Genomic DNA, 13,045 nt, shown 5'->3' with positions numbered 1-13,045 from the left:
GACAGAGACAGACAGAGAGACAGACGGACAGAGAGAAAGAGACAGACATATAGGGAGAGAGACAGACAGACAGACAGAGAGACAGAGACAGACATATAGGGAGAGAGACAGACAGAGAGAAAGAGACAGACATATAGGGAGAGAGAGAGAGAGAGATAGAGAGAGAGAGGGAGGGAGACAGATAGATAGAGAGAGACAGAGAGGGAGGGAGGGAGAGAGAGAGAGAGAGAGGGGGGGGAGGGAGACAGACAGATAGAGAGAGATAGAGAGAGAGAGACAGGGAGAGAGAGAGAGAGAGAGAGAGAGAGAGAGAGAGAGAGAGAGAGAGAGAGAGAGAGAGAGAGATCTGTTAAATTCCAGTGAGATTATATAAAATTGTTGTTTTGTTTAATGACACCACTAGAACACGTAGATTAATTAATCATCGGCTATTGGGTGTCAAACGTGTGGTAATTATGACTCGTAGTCATCAGAGGAAACCCGCTACATTTTTCTTAATGCAGCAAGGGATCTTTTATATGTACTTTTCCTCAGACAAGAAAGCACATATCACGGCCTTTCATCAGTTGTAGTGCACTGGTTGGAACGGGAAAAAAACCCCAATCAATTGAATAGATCCACTGAACTGATTCGATGACATTATAAAGACATATTTAGCTCGCATTTCCAGTTGAAACTAGTAAAATCCAAGTGCAAAACGACGCGCTGAACAGCAAGGCCAGTTCATGTCCGCCGTGTGTGAAACACCTGTACAAACAGAGCCTTGCATTCCATCCTAAACCTCAGATTGCAGAAGCCGTAAATGATGGGGTTGGATGCGCTGTTGATGAAGTAGGACCTCAGGAAGAAGTTGTAGGCGGCGGTCGCCCCCGGACTCAAGCTGTCGAACATGACCTTGTGGATCCCTCGAGCCGCCATCAGTCCCAGGTGGGGAAGAAAACTGAGCACGAACACCAGCGTGATCAGAAACAGCATAAACGTCGTTCTCCTCGCTTTCTGTTCTCGCTTAGATTTACTCCTCTTGACCGTTCGTCGTTTTGCTTTCGATGTTTGTGTTTTGCTATCGCATTCATTTGTAACGGAGTCTGTGATTGGTTCGCCGAGTCGTGTGCTTATGGTACGAGTACCGTCTTTGCTCACCTCTAATTCTTTTCCGGCGGAAGGTGTCATTTCTGAACCGGAAGTACTACTGACGTTTGCTAGCAGAATGCGAACTCTCTGCTGTATATATTTGTTGCTGGTGAGTTCCGTCTTCTTTTCTTTTAACCCCACGTGTTTTAAGACAGTCCGCCATATGTGGAGATAGAGTACAATAATCACAAACACAGATATGATAAATAGAAGGAATTGGAACCCGTTATACAGAAGCGGATAAATCGTTCCGATGAATCGATCGTCCGTGGAGCAGTCGGTTCCGTTAATATCGGGATATTCCGTCAAAACTGTTCGCGCACCGTACAGAATGAAATTGGGCCACGAGACGAACACTGACGTCACACAGCTCAACCCGACGGCGACCTTGGCCGAAGTTATGGACATCTGTTTGGCGAGAGGCTTGCATATCTTCATGTATCTGTCCGTTGCTATGGCGATGAGAACTGCCCCAGACGCCATGGTGGAGAAACTGTTACAGAAACTCAGAACTTTACAAAGGGCGACGTTTCTGAAAGTGTAGTTCTCTCTCAAATCAAATACATCTCCGGGAATCGCGATACAGCAGGTCAGAAGGTCAACGAGCGCAAGGGTCACGACGAAACATCGCGTAGTGCTGACCTTGAACTTCGCCAGGTAGATGTAGCAGACGATAATGTTACCGACGAAACCGACGACCAAGATGGCGGCCAGGAAGACTATAGTAGGGAGGATCGTCAGCGCGAACTCGTCGTTCAGTGATTGAAGGTATTCATCCGCGTTTATCGTCGTCGTAGTGACATTTCCAGATGTGGTGGTGCGGTCCAAATAGGACACGTTATTGTCATCAGACATGGCTTATCTGAAATGGTAAGAAAAATACATAATGACGAGAAGTTCAGGGTTTTGCGAGAGTTTTATATAAATATATTGATCTACGCTACCTTCATCCCCAACATATATTAATCCCCGACCCCCCCCCCCCCCCCCCCCCACCCTGCACCGGGAGAATTTCTGGAACCGTTCGCAGTGTACGTATGCGGATGAATATTAAATCACTATGGTAGTAGACTTAAGCTCATATGGAAAGAACGAAACTAATAACGTTCTATTTTTGTTTAACGACACAACAGACCTCTTTCAAATTCCACTGCGCATGTCCGTATCGCGGAGAAACTCGTGGACACTAACCGTGAACTCAAGCGAGATCACGCAAAAATCGTCCTGTGTACAAGCTGGGGGGGGGGGGGGGGGGGGAGAGACATAGACACCACCCAATAGGAATCTGAATATCTCCATGTATGAACTCAAAAATTCTGTCGACATCCAACAAAGACTTATTGGAGACATTTGTGAAATATTGCTTATCACCATATAAAATTTTGTTGTTGTTAACGCCCGAGAAACCATCGGTTCGGATTCGTACACAATAGACATCGGATATGGGCTGAAATAATATTAATGTGCGCGCGTGTATGTATGTAGATATTTATCGTACTTAACATGATTTATATATTTATAAAGGATTGTATGGATAAATACATTCAGGATTCTTGTCGGGATTCCTTTTCACCAAGTTATTTAAAATGTTCGGGATTTGGAATAAAATTAAATGATACATATGAAAATTGAGCTATGGTACTATAAAACATTAGAATCAGGCCCATAGGAACGATATCTGGAGTTAGGGGAGGGGCACAATCTGTAGTGGAGGGACACAGTCTAGTTGGTGGGGGGGGGGGGGGGGAGGACAAAAGCCATATTTTAATCCGGGTTTATAAACGTAGAGCTACAGTTTCATCCCAAACCCCCCACCCCACCCCACCCCACCCCTCCGGCTTCTCTCTAGCTACCGACCTGAGAATTGTCAGAAAAGTAATTGCATTGCATATACAGCTATTTATATTCGAAGCAAGATTATTTAGCCTAAGAAACATGTAGGTCTTATTTATAACAGATTAGACTAGCCGACAACTTGATACTATTATCACAGTGGACGATTTACGGCTATATTCAAATGTACTTTATATATTTTTAGCGTTCATATACGATTCAATTAATTGTTAGGGTATCACCTGTCGGGTATGCAATAACTTAGATTTTAGTTACTTAGGGGCTAGCAATCAGACCAATTAGTGTGAAACTAAATCACTGCAATCAAGACACTGCGGACTTTTAATTGATGTCCCCAGCTAATACCAGGTCTGCCAACAATTACGTATTACTTCTTATGTCGGCAGTTAACTATTATAATTTATCATGTGACACAATTCACAAAGATGTCTTTCTCTGAGTATGTGCCTAGGGAAATGCTATTGACGGGAAATAAATACACAAGGAGCATTAAGACGTAACCATTTTAGCTGAGTCATATAAAAGAAAAAACAGAAAGAGACAGACGAATATACAGAGACCGGGAAGGGGAGACCCTTGAGGTCTCAGTCGCAGTGTCAACTCTATCTTTCACCTAAGAGCTTTGACAATATATATTTTATCTGTATCACCATGTTGGTAATTTATTAATCATGTTTCATGTTTGGAAAGTCAAATACACGAACCTACATCACCAACTTGAGACTTCTGTTCATTCATTCAAATTCAAATAATAAAATTTTCTTTGCGTCTATACACTTTACGGCAATCTGATTGGTGCAGAGGTGTTACTTTTTTTCGTTCATATCTCGATGAACCGAAACAATTTAAGCCACGCCTACTACCCCCCACTGACTCGCACTACCTTTGTGCAACAAGCCGGATTATTCTGGCAATCATATTTAGATATTTTGAAGAAAACACACGTGAAACCTACAAAAAATGTATACGATAAATTAATGGAAAATGCTATAGCAGAGTAGACATGTAGATATATATTATATACGCACTGATTTTTAAAAAAACCCACACCCAAAACCCCCAACCTCTTCGCTAATCATGACATGAGACTCGGTCGGTGGCCAAAGAAATCATGTAGGAAACTTCACTTCTGTAACTTACTTGTAAGCGATGTTCTACAGCTGTTGGCGAAAATTAAACGGTTCCTCCAACAGCATAAATGTTAGACACGTTCTCTTCGTTCACTTTCATAAAATATAAACTAAACACGAATAGGAATCACCTGATTCAAATGATAGTGAATGAACGTTCGCATTCTTACGCGACATAAGTATCAATGAAGTTTACACAAACAATACTACAGGCGTATTTAAAGCTAAACAAAATAAATTCAGTTATGTATTGTTCAAGTATGCATATAATTTAATTATAAGATTTGACCGCAATTATTTTTTGGTTCATGGAAATATGAACCGAAAAAACGATGTGCACACTTTCGTATGACCCTCTACGCGGGATCATACAGTGTGCAAATCGTTTTTTCGGTTCATACTTGCATGAACCAAAAAATAATTGCGGTCAATTCTTAATTAACATTAAAAAAATACGCTGTGTTAATATGGCTACAAATTCAAGATGGTCCCTTTATTGTAAACTCACGAGGGATTTGTATGCGTAGTCAAAAGGTACTTCGTTTGAACGTTGGAAGCAAACATATTAAGTACCAATGAATGAATGAATGAATGTTTAACGACACCCCAGCACGAAAAATACATCGGCTATTGGGTGTCAAACTATGGTAAGTGTAAACCCAGTGTGATGATCAACATCAATATAAAAATTCAACAGTTAAATACAAACACAGTGTAAAGGACTGTGTAAAAATACAAATATCACAGATATATATAATTAAAATTTAGAATAAAATTCAGTATCGCGTAAAAACTGCAATAAAAGTTTTGGATGGAATCGAAATGATTCCATCACATTTCTTTGTCCAAATAAATATTTTCGAGTTGCTGACAACTGCTTACACTCCACCAAAATGTGTCGCACAGTCAGAAGACACCGACAGTGCTCACACTGAGGTGGAGGATCTTTCTTTAAGATAAACGAATGGGTCAAGTAAGTATGACCGATGCGGGCACGACACAATACTATTTCATCCTTCCTACACTGTCTATAGGAGGACTGCCACTCTCCCAAGACTGGCTTGATAGCATGAAGCTTGTTCGCAACCTCCCCGTCCCAATCACGTTGCCAAGTCGAAAAGATAAATTGGCTGATATTAAGTTTAAAATCAGTATAAGGTACACCGTCCCTGGCATGAGGCAAATCCAAAGCAGACTTGGCAGCAAAATCTGTCATTTCATTACCACTGATACCAACATGGCTGGGCACCCAACAAAATACAATATATTAAGTACCATGCCTTGAACGACGGGCAATCAACAAAAGTAAACAGGCCAAGCCTGAATTTAAGTCGAAATAATTAAAACGGTGAACGAAAAGAAAGAAATAGAGTCTAATAAAAAAAATATTTTTAAAATATGAAGTTGTATATTACTAATATAAATGATGGTCAAGTGTAAATAAAGAAAGAATCAAACAAAGAAAAACATGCAAATAAAAAAGAAAAAAGAAATGTTAACCAGTATTTCAAATGAAGTTGTATGTGATTGATATAAGTGATAGTGCAAAGTAAATAAAAGAAAGAAAGAAATATAACAAAATAAATAAATCAAATAAGATAAATAAAATAATATATAGCGTCAGGGCGCTACAAACACACAAACACACACACATACACACACAAACAGAGAGAGAGAGAGAGAGAGAGAGAGAGAGAGAGAGAGAGAGAGAGAGAGAGAGAGAGAGAGGGAGGGAGGGGGCACACACACAGATACACACATACACATACATACACACACACACACACATAACGAAGCTATTCACGACGCTCATGACAACTGTCCATCGTGCTCCCCCCCCCCCCCCCCCCCCCCCCCCCCCCCCCCCCCCCAGTTGTATATAGCCTAGATACAGTCTAATTCGGCAAGGTACGTTAGTCTTCGAGCACATGCGCAATGGTAATGTCAAAGAGGTCTATTAGAAGATATTAGCCAATTAATCATCGGCTATTTGATGTCAAGCATTTGAACATTCTGACACATAGTCCTCAGAGGGATCAAGACATGACATAGAGGTCTATTAGAAGATATTAGTGAATTAATCATTGGCTATATGAGGTCAAGCATTTGAACATTCTGATACGTAGTCTTCAGGGGAAACCTGCTACATTGTCCCCAATAGCAGCAAGAGATCAAGACAGGACACAGCACGAACTTTGTTATAACAGTCGTGGAGCATCGGTTTTGACAGTCGGTCTACAGGCTGGTAGGTACTGGGCTCGGATTTTTAATCCAGATACCGACTCCAAACCCTGAGTGAGTGCTCCACAAGGCTCAATGGGTAGGTGTAAACCACTTGCACCGACCAGTGATCTATAACTGGTTCAACAAAGGCCATGGTTTGTGTTATCCTGCCTGTGGGAAGCGAAAATAAAATACCCCGTGTTGCCTGTCGTAAAAGAGTAGCTTATGTGGCGACAGCGGGTTTCCTCTAAAAAAAACAGTGTCAGAATGACCATATGTTTGACGTCCAATAGCCGATGATAAGATAAAAATCAATGTGTTCTAGTGGCGTCGTTAAATAAAACAAACTTTACCTTTTTTTCGGTTGTGACAGAACAATCCCAATTGGTCCGCCTAGGATAATGATACATTAACACATTGGAAACTATTGCAAGTTTGCTGTCTCTCTGACGACTATTTAAAGTGTGTATACCGACACCACTAGAACATATATATATATATATATATATATATATATATATAGAGAGAGAGAGAGAGAGAGAGAGAGAGAGAGAGAGAGAGAGAGAGAGAGAGAGAGAGAGAGAGTGTGTGTGTGGGGGGGGGGGGGGGGTTATTACCAGAGTGTTTTTTGGTATCGTCAATATCATATATTAGGAATAAAAATTGTATTATGCGAGCCTCTGGCGAGCATAATACATTATTTTTATTCCTAATATATGATATTGATGATACCGAAATACACGAGGGTAATAATCTCTTTATCATATAATCTCAAGCTTAATACAACGTGTTTTTGTAAACTGTACACGAAACTTTAATTCCAGTCCGCCATTACTAGATATTCAAATGGCGTAAACATATGTGGCGCAGTGTATTTTTGAATGGAAATGACGGCAAACTCGAATGACGTTATTTTGGATGTCCTTAAATCAAAACAAACTAGAGCTTAACGTTGTTGTTTTTTTTGTTTTTTTCCCTGAACGCTGAACAGCTTTCAGTGACAAATTGCCATTGAAATGTTTTATTCGATGACTATGAATGCATACGTCAATTATGGAGTGTCACACAAGTATGTTTGCTTAAATGCCAATAAACCTAGTGCCGTGACCTCAATTAATTTACATCTAATTTGCAAAGTTATCAAATTCTTAATGTATGTGATCTTAAAAATATCGCATACTTTGATTGCACTGGAAATGTAAGATATATATATATATATATATATAGTTGTACTTACGGAAAAACGTCCATGTTAATTTCTTTGAAATCTGGTCAAGGATATTTGAGAAAATATACGTTTAACACCAGTTATGTTTCTTTGCCATCATCGTTTATCTTTACCTGTCGCCCCACGACATGACTCATAGACAGTCTTGGTGCAACACCGTTCCCCCCCCCCCCTCCCACCCATCCCCCTCTTGCCTCCCCAGTGTGGTGCCCCATACAAAACCCTGATTGGACGAGAAAGTGCAAACAGAGAAGTAAATTAAATTTAATGGATATACTATACATGTACTTACCGCTCAGTTGTATTTAGATGGTAGTATTCACACATGGGCCGGTTTTAACACCAGTTTAACACACACGTGTAATAACCGCAGACGCATCAGTCGCCTCACACTATATTAATCAGTCGAGGTCTTTCCATCATATTCACCCTACATGTTTAATCTTCATTTTGATCAACAATTTACGTACAGTACTTAAGTACGTTGTGGCGAGTAAACCTGTTAGTAATGTAATGAGTTGTACCAGGAAGATTTTACTGACTGAGCATTTTTTGTTTCAGTTTCAATTGCCTGAAGTAGAAGGGCCTATCCATGTATCGTTTAGGAGCGGGGCTTGGGCAAGCTCACCTAAACTACTACTATTATGTCACATTTAAACATTGACTTTAAGGCCGATTTCTCGTCAACCAATGTTTACATGTGTCATAATTATTGGTGGATTATGTCACCCGGTCCACACCCTCGTTCCTGAACATAGAGTGTCCCTTCTACGCAAACACGTACGGTTTAATCCGTCGCTCACTCTCATACAAACCTAGATCAAATAAACCATCGATCATTATAGATCCTACTTCGACGTCTACACAGAGAGGTCATGGATATACATATATATCATTTGGCAAAGAACCTCGGAGCAGTATTAATATCGATCAAATTAAAATTACCGTTTAATTTTTTCCACTTTTTGTCCAAACATAAATCGTGAAAAAACCCATTACATTGACATGGATTCCATATATTAGACTGAGACCATATAACCCATAATTATCGTCTTTGTTAAAATGTCCAGGGACAAAACATATGCAATTTTTCTTCGTCTGCCATTTTACTTTTGTTTTGGTGGAATACTCTTCAAGAGGGTGGTAGCGTTCTATATATAGGCCCTACATTAACTCTCTCTCTCTCTCTCTCTCTCTCTCTCTCTCTCTCTCTCTCTCTCTCTCTCTCTCTATCTATCTCTCTCTATATATATATATATATATATATATATATATATATATATCTCACACACAAACAGATATTTTGCTTATCTCTCTCTGAATATCACCGTCTCTCTATCAAACACTACACCCTTCTCTCTATCTCTCTGTCTTCGTTCACGTCTTCCTAAACTTTTCTTTCTCGCCCTCTATTTTCTCTGTCTCTGTCTGTCTGTCTCTCTGTCTGTCTGTCTCTCTCTCTCTCTCTCTCTCTCTCTCTCTCTCTCTCTCTCTCTCTCTCTCTCTCTCTCTCTCTCTCTCTCCCCCTTCCTCTATATCACTCTCTCTCTCTCTCTCTCTCTCTCTCTCTCTCTCTCTCTCTCTCTCTCTCTCTCTCTCTCTCTCTCTCTCTCTCTCTCTCTCTCTCTCTCTCTCTCATGCTCACACTCTGTTTATCTCTACTTCTCTCTCGGTCTGTCTGTCTCTCACCAAAATCCCAGTCTGGAGCTCGACGCGGTAAGACGTGTTTGTTTCGCTTGTGCACACTGCACGTGCTTTCGTGTGCTCGACTTGGCCACCCTTCATTTCGTTGTTTTTGTCAGCGAAATGAAGTTTTGTATTTGGATGTATGCGGCCATTGGAACTGATCGAACGCTGGAACGCTTCTCGTTTCGACAGCCTGCACCACCAGGTTGGATTCTTTTTCAGCGAGATTCCTTGCCTCCACGCCATTTCTCCGCCTAAATATGTCGACTTGTTTTTTCGTGACTCTTATGACGGCCATTCTGCAGAACGCCATGGTTGTTCGCGTTTAGTCCTAGCAGCACTGGAAGATTGACCGCCCCACTCTAAGAAGAAACAGGAAGCGGGGTCTGCCCCTACTATTCTTTTCTAGACTTTACTTTGCTTTATAGTGATACCATCTCGTATCCTCCGGAGTCGGGCCCGTCCGCACAACTATACCAACCCATGGCGACTGGATTATACCCGTCTGATACTCTCTCTCTTTCAGACGGATCCGGCTTCTCAAGATCTGTATTTCAGCACAGCACTACACCTTCAACGTCTAATGACTGTCAATCTATGGGTTTTCTTGACGGGATGCAACCCATCTCGTCCCTTTAAGCTGTGCACCCAAACGGCCTTAACGAGGCCACTCGCGTGGACATATAGATCGGACTTTTATGTCGGAATTACTCTCTTTTTTAATATTATCAAATAGTCCGATCCTCTCTTCTTTCTCGTATTTATTTTTGGACTGTCCTTCTAAAATGCTCCACATTATATCAATATTCGACCGAGTAGTCAATTCTTTTTATTTTTGGCTTGTAATTTTTTTTTTTTTTTTTTTTTTTTTCAAATTCTATTAACCTTTTTACTAATTGCTATTTTCAAAATTCTGCCCATTTTCAACTCTACCCCCCCCCCCCCCCCACCCCACCCCCATCCCGAGTCAGGCCACCGACCTTATCGGTGTTCGAAACCCTAGTGGTATATGGGCACGTTAAACTAGATATCTCTCTATCTATCTGTCTCTCACAAAAACTCAAACTCTCTGCTTCTGTGTGTCATTAACCAGGACGTAGCCCAATGGTAAAGCGCTCGGCTGATGCGTGATCGGTCTAGGATCGATCCCCGTCGATGTGCCCATTTGGACTATATTAAGCTATATCTCCTTCTAGACAGTTCTCCTCTACTGGTATATAAAATGTCATGGCATGTGCTATCTTGTCTGTGGGATGGTGCGTATAGAAAAGTCCTTACTACTAATGGAAGAATATAGCGGGTTTCTTATCTATAACTGACAAAATTACCACTGTTTCACATCCAAATAGCCGATGATTAATAAATCAATGTGCTCTATGGTGTCGTTAAATAACACACATGTTAACTTTAGTTACCCGCTGTTCATTATATACAGTTACAGTTAACGACACCACTAGACGACATTGATTACCCGCTGTTCATTATATACAGTTACAGTTAACGACACCACTAGACGACATTGATTACCCGCTGTTCATTATATACAGTTACAGTTAACGACACCACTAGACGACATTGATTACCCGCTGTTCATTATATACAGTTACAGTTAACGACACCACTAGACGACATTGATTACCCTCTGTTCATTATATACAGTTAAAGTGTGTATGTGTATGTGTGTGTGTGTGGGGGGGGGGGGGGTTGTTCCTTTTGTTTAACGACACCACTAGACGACATTGATCATCGGTTATTGGATGTCAAACATCTGGTAATTTTGACACCCGTTACATTTTTCCATTAGTAGCAAGGAATATTTTTGATGCACCATCCCACATACATGATAGTGCCTACCATAGCCTTTCCACCCGCCTGCTACCGATTTGATCGGGCTGCTGGTGTTCCCTTGCACCCGCCAGTGCAGGCGGTCCCTCCTCTCCCCTCCCCCCACCTTTCCTGTCATGGACGGAGGAGCCTGCCAAGGCCGGCTCTTGTGCCCACGACAGGCGTGCGCTACAACAGCTTGTTCTGAATGTGCACGTAAAACCCTATGACATGACATGACATAGCCGTTGATATACCAATCGTGATACACTGGCTGGAGCGAGAAATGGCCCAATGGGCCCACCGACGGGGATCGATCCCAAACCGACTGCGCATCATTGATTCATTTCAACTTATTTCCTTGCTTATATCCAATTAATGTTGAAGTACGCTGTCCTGTGCACACACTTCAGCTATTTGGGTTGTCTGCCCAGGACTGTGGGTTAGTTGTTAGAGGTTAGTAAGAGAAAAGAAGACGTAGTGGTCTTACCCATTGAGTCGTTAAAACTCGTTCTTGGTGGGAGCCGGTACCGGGCTGCGAACCCAGTGCCTACCAGCCTTATGTCCAATAACTTAACCACGACACCACCGAGGCCGGTCTACGCGTCAGCCGAGCGCTTTACCACTGGGCTAGGTCCTGTCTCCTGTACATTATATCACCGCCCAACAAACACTGCGATTTAGAGAGCGCTATTATTCTTCCGTGTACACCGACAACGCTACACGCACCGAGTCTGAGTGACTCGTCAGTCATTGATGTTCCATGTGATATAGGAAAGAGGACACGGGATGTAGCCATGTTAACAGTGTCCATTAAGTCAAGTATGTATACTGAGAGACATAAATAACGCAGTAGGTAGTTTACTGATATTTTTGTTTAGAAATGTCATATCATATAAGTTACATATGCGGAGCAAACTAGTTTTTAAACATAAGTAAGATTGTTCACTATCAGAGACGTTTATGATCACTGAACTCAAACATTACTTATATTGTATTGCTTAGATTGTCTATTTCCGTACATCCGAAGTGTTTCAGATCATCCTGGTGTTTTTAATAGCAGCACAATGCATTTTTCATATTTTTGAGGAAAAAAACCCTCACGTGCGTCTGAGAAGCAACGGCTATGGAAGGAAGAAGGAAATGTTTTATTTAACGACGCATTCAGCACATTTTTGTACGGTTATATGGCGTCAGGCATATGGTTAAGGACCACACAGACATTGAGAGAGAAACCCACTGTCGCCACTTCATGAGCTACTCTTTTCGATTAGCAGCAAGGACTTTTTTATATGCACCATCACACACATAGGATAGCACATGCCACAGCCTTGATATACCAGTCGTGGTGCACTGGCTGGAACGAGAAATAGCCCAATCGGCCCACCGACGGGGATCGATCCCACACCGACTGCGCATCAGGCGAGCGATTTACGACTGTGCCACTTCCCACCCCAACGGTTATGGAGTCGAATGGAGTCGAGGTCTAGACTATTTTTAAAGGTGTTTCAACGTTACTCTCTCTTGTTTCACTCTGTTGTAACTTTGTCAAGGTGTGTTATAACGTTACTGTCTCTTGTTTCACTCTGTTATAACTTTGTCAAGGTGTGTTATAACGTTACTGTCTCTTGTTTCACTCTGTTATAACTTTGTCAAGGTGTGTTATAACGTTACTGTCTCTTGGTTTCACTCTGTTATAACTTTGTCAAGGTGTGTTATAACGTTACTGTCTCTTGTTTCACTCTGTTAAAACTTTGTCAAGGTGTGTTATAACGTTACTGTCTCTTGTTTCACTCTGTTTTTACTTTGTCAAGGTGTGTTATAACGTTACTGTCTCTTGTTTCACTCTGTTGTAACTTTGCCAAGGATGTTTCAACGTCACTGTCTCTTGTTTCACTCTGTTGTAACTTTGTCAAGGTGTGTTATAACGTTACTGTCTCTTGTTTCACTCTGTTGTAACTTTGTCAAG

The 13,045-nt window shown here is 41.4% G+C and overlaps 1 protein-coding gene across 1 annotated transcript; it reads right to left on the bottom strand.

The window, feature by feature from the left end:
* Positions 1–499: 499 nt before the first annotated feature.
* On the bottom strand, positions 500–8,060 carry LOC121377645 (orexin receptor type 2-like). Its single transcript, XM_041505718.1, has 2 exons — positions 7,859–8,060; positions 500–1,993 (listed from the first exon to the last, which is right to left on the bottom strand). The coding sequence occupies exon 2, from the start codon at positions 1,984–1,986 to the stop codon at positions 724–726; it is 1,263 nt and encodes a 420-aa protein (XP_041361652.1). The 5' UTR covers positions 1,987–1,993; positions 7,859–8,060; the 3' UTR covers positions 500–723.
* Positions 8,061–13,045: the final 4,985 nt, after the last annotated feature.

Source organism: Gigantopelta aegis, chromosome 7, assembly GCF_016097555.1.
Source record: "Gigantopelta aegis isolate Gae_Host chromosome 7, Gae_host_genome, whole genome shotgun sequence".
Classification (NCBI taxonomy): domain Eukaryota; kingdom Metazoa; phylum Mollusca; class Gastropoda; order Neomphalida; family Peltospiridae; genus Gigantopelta; species Gigantopelta aegis.
The sequence above is the reverse complement of the archived record's forward strand: the minus strand, read 5'-3'. Positions and strand labels throughout refer to the sequence as shown.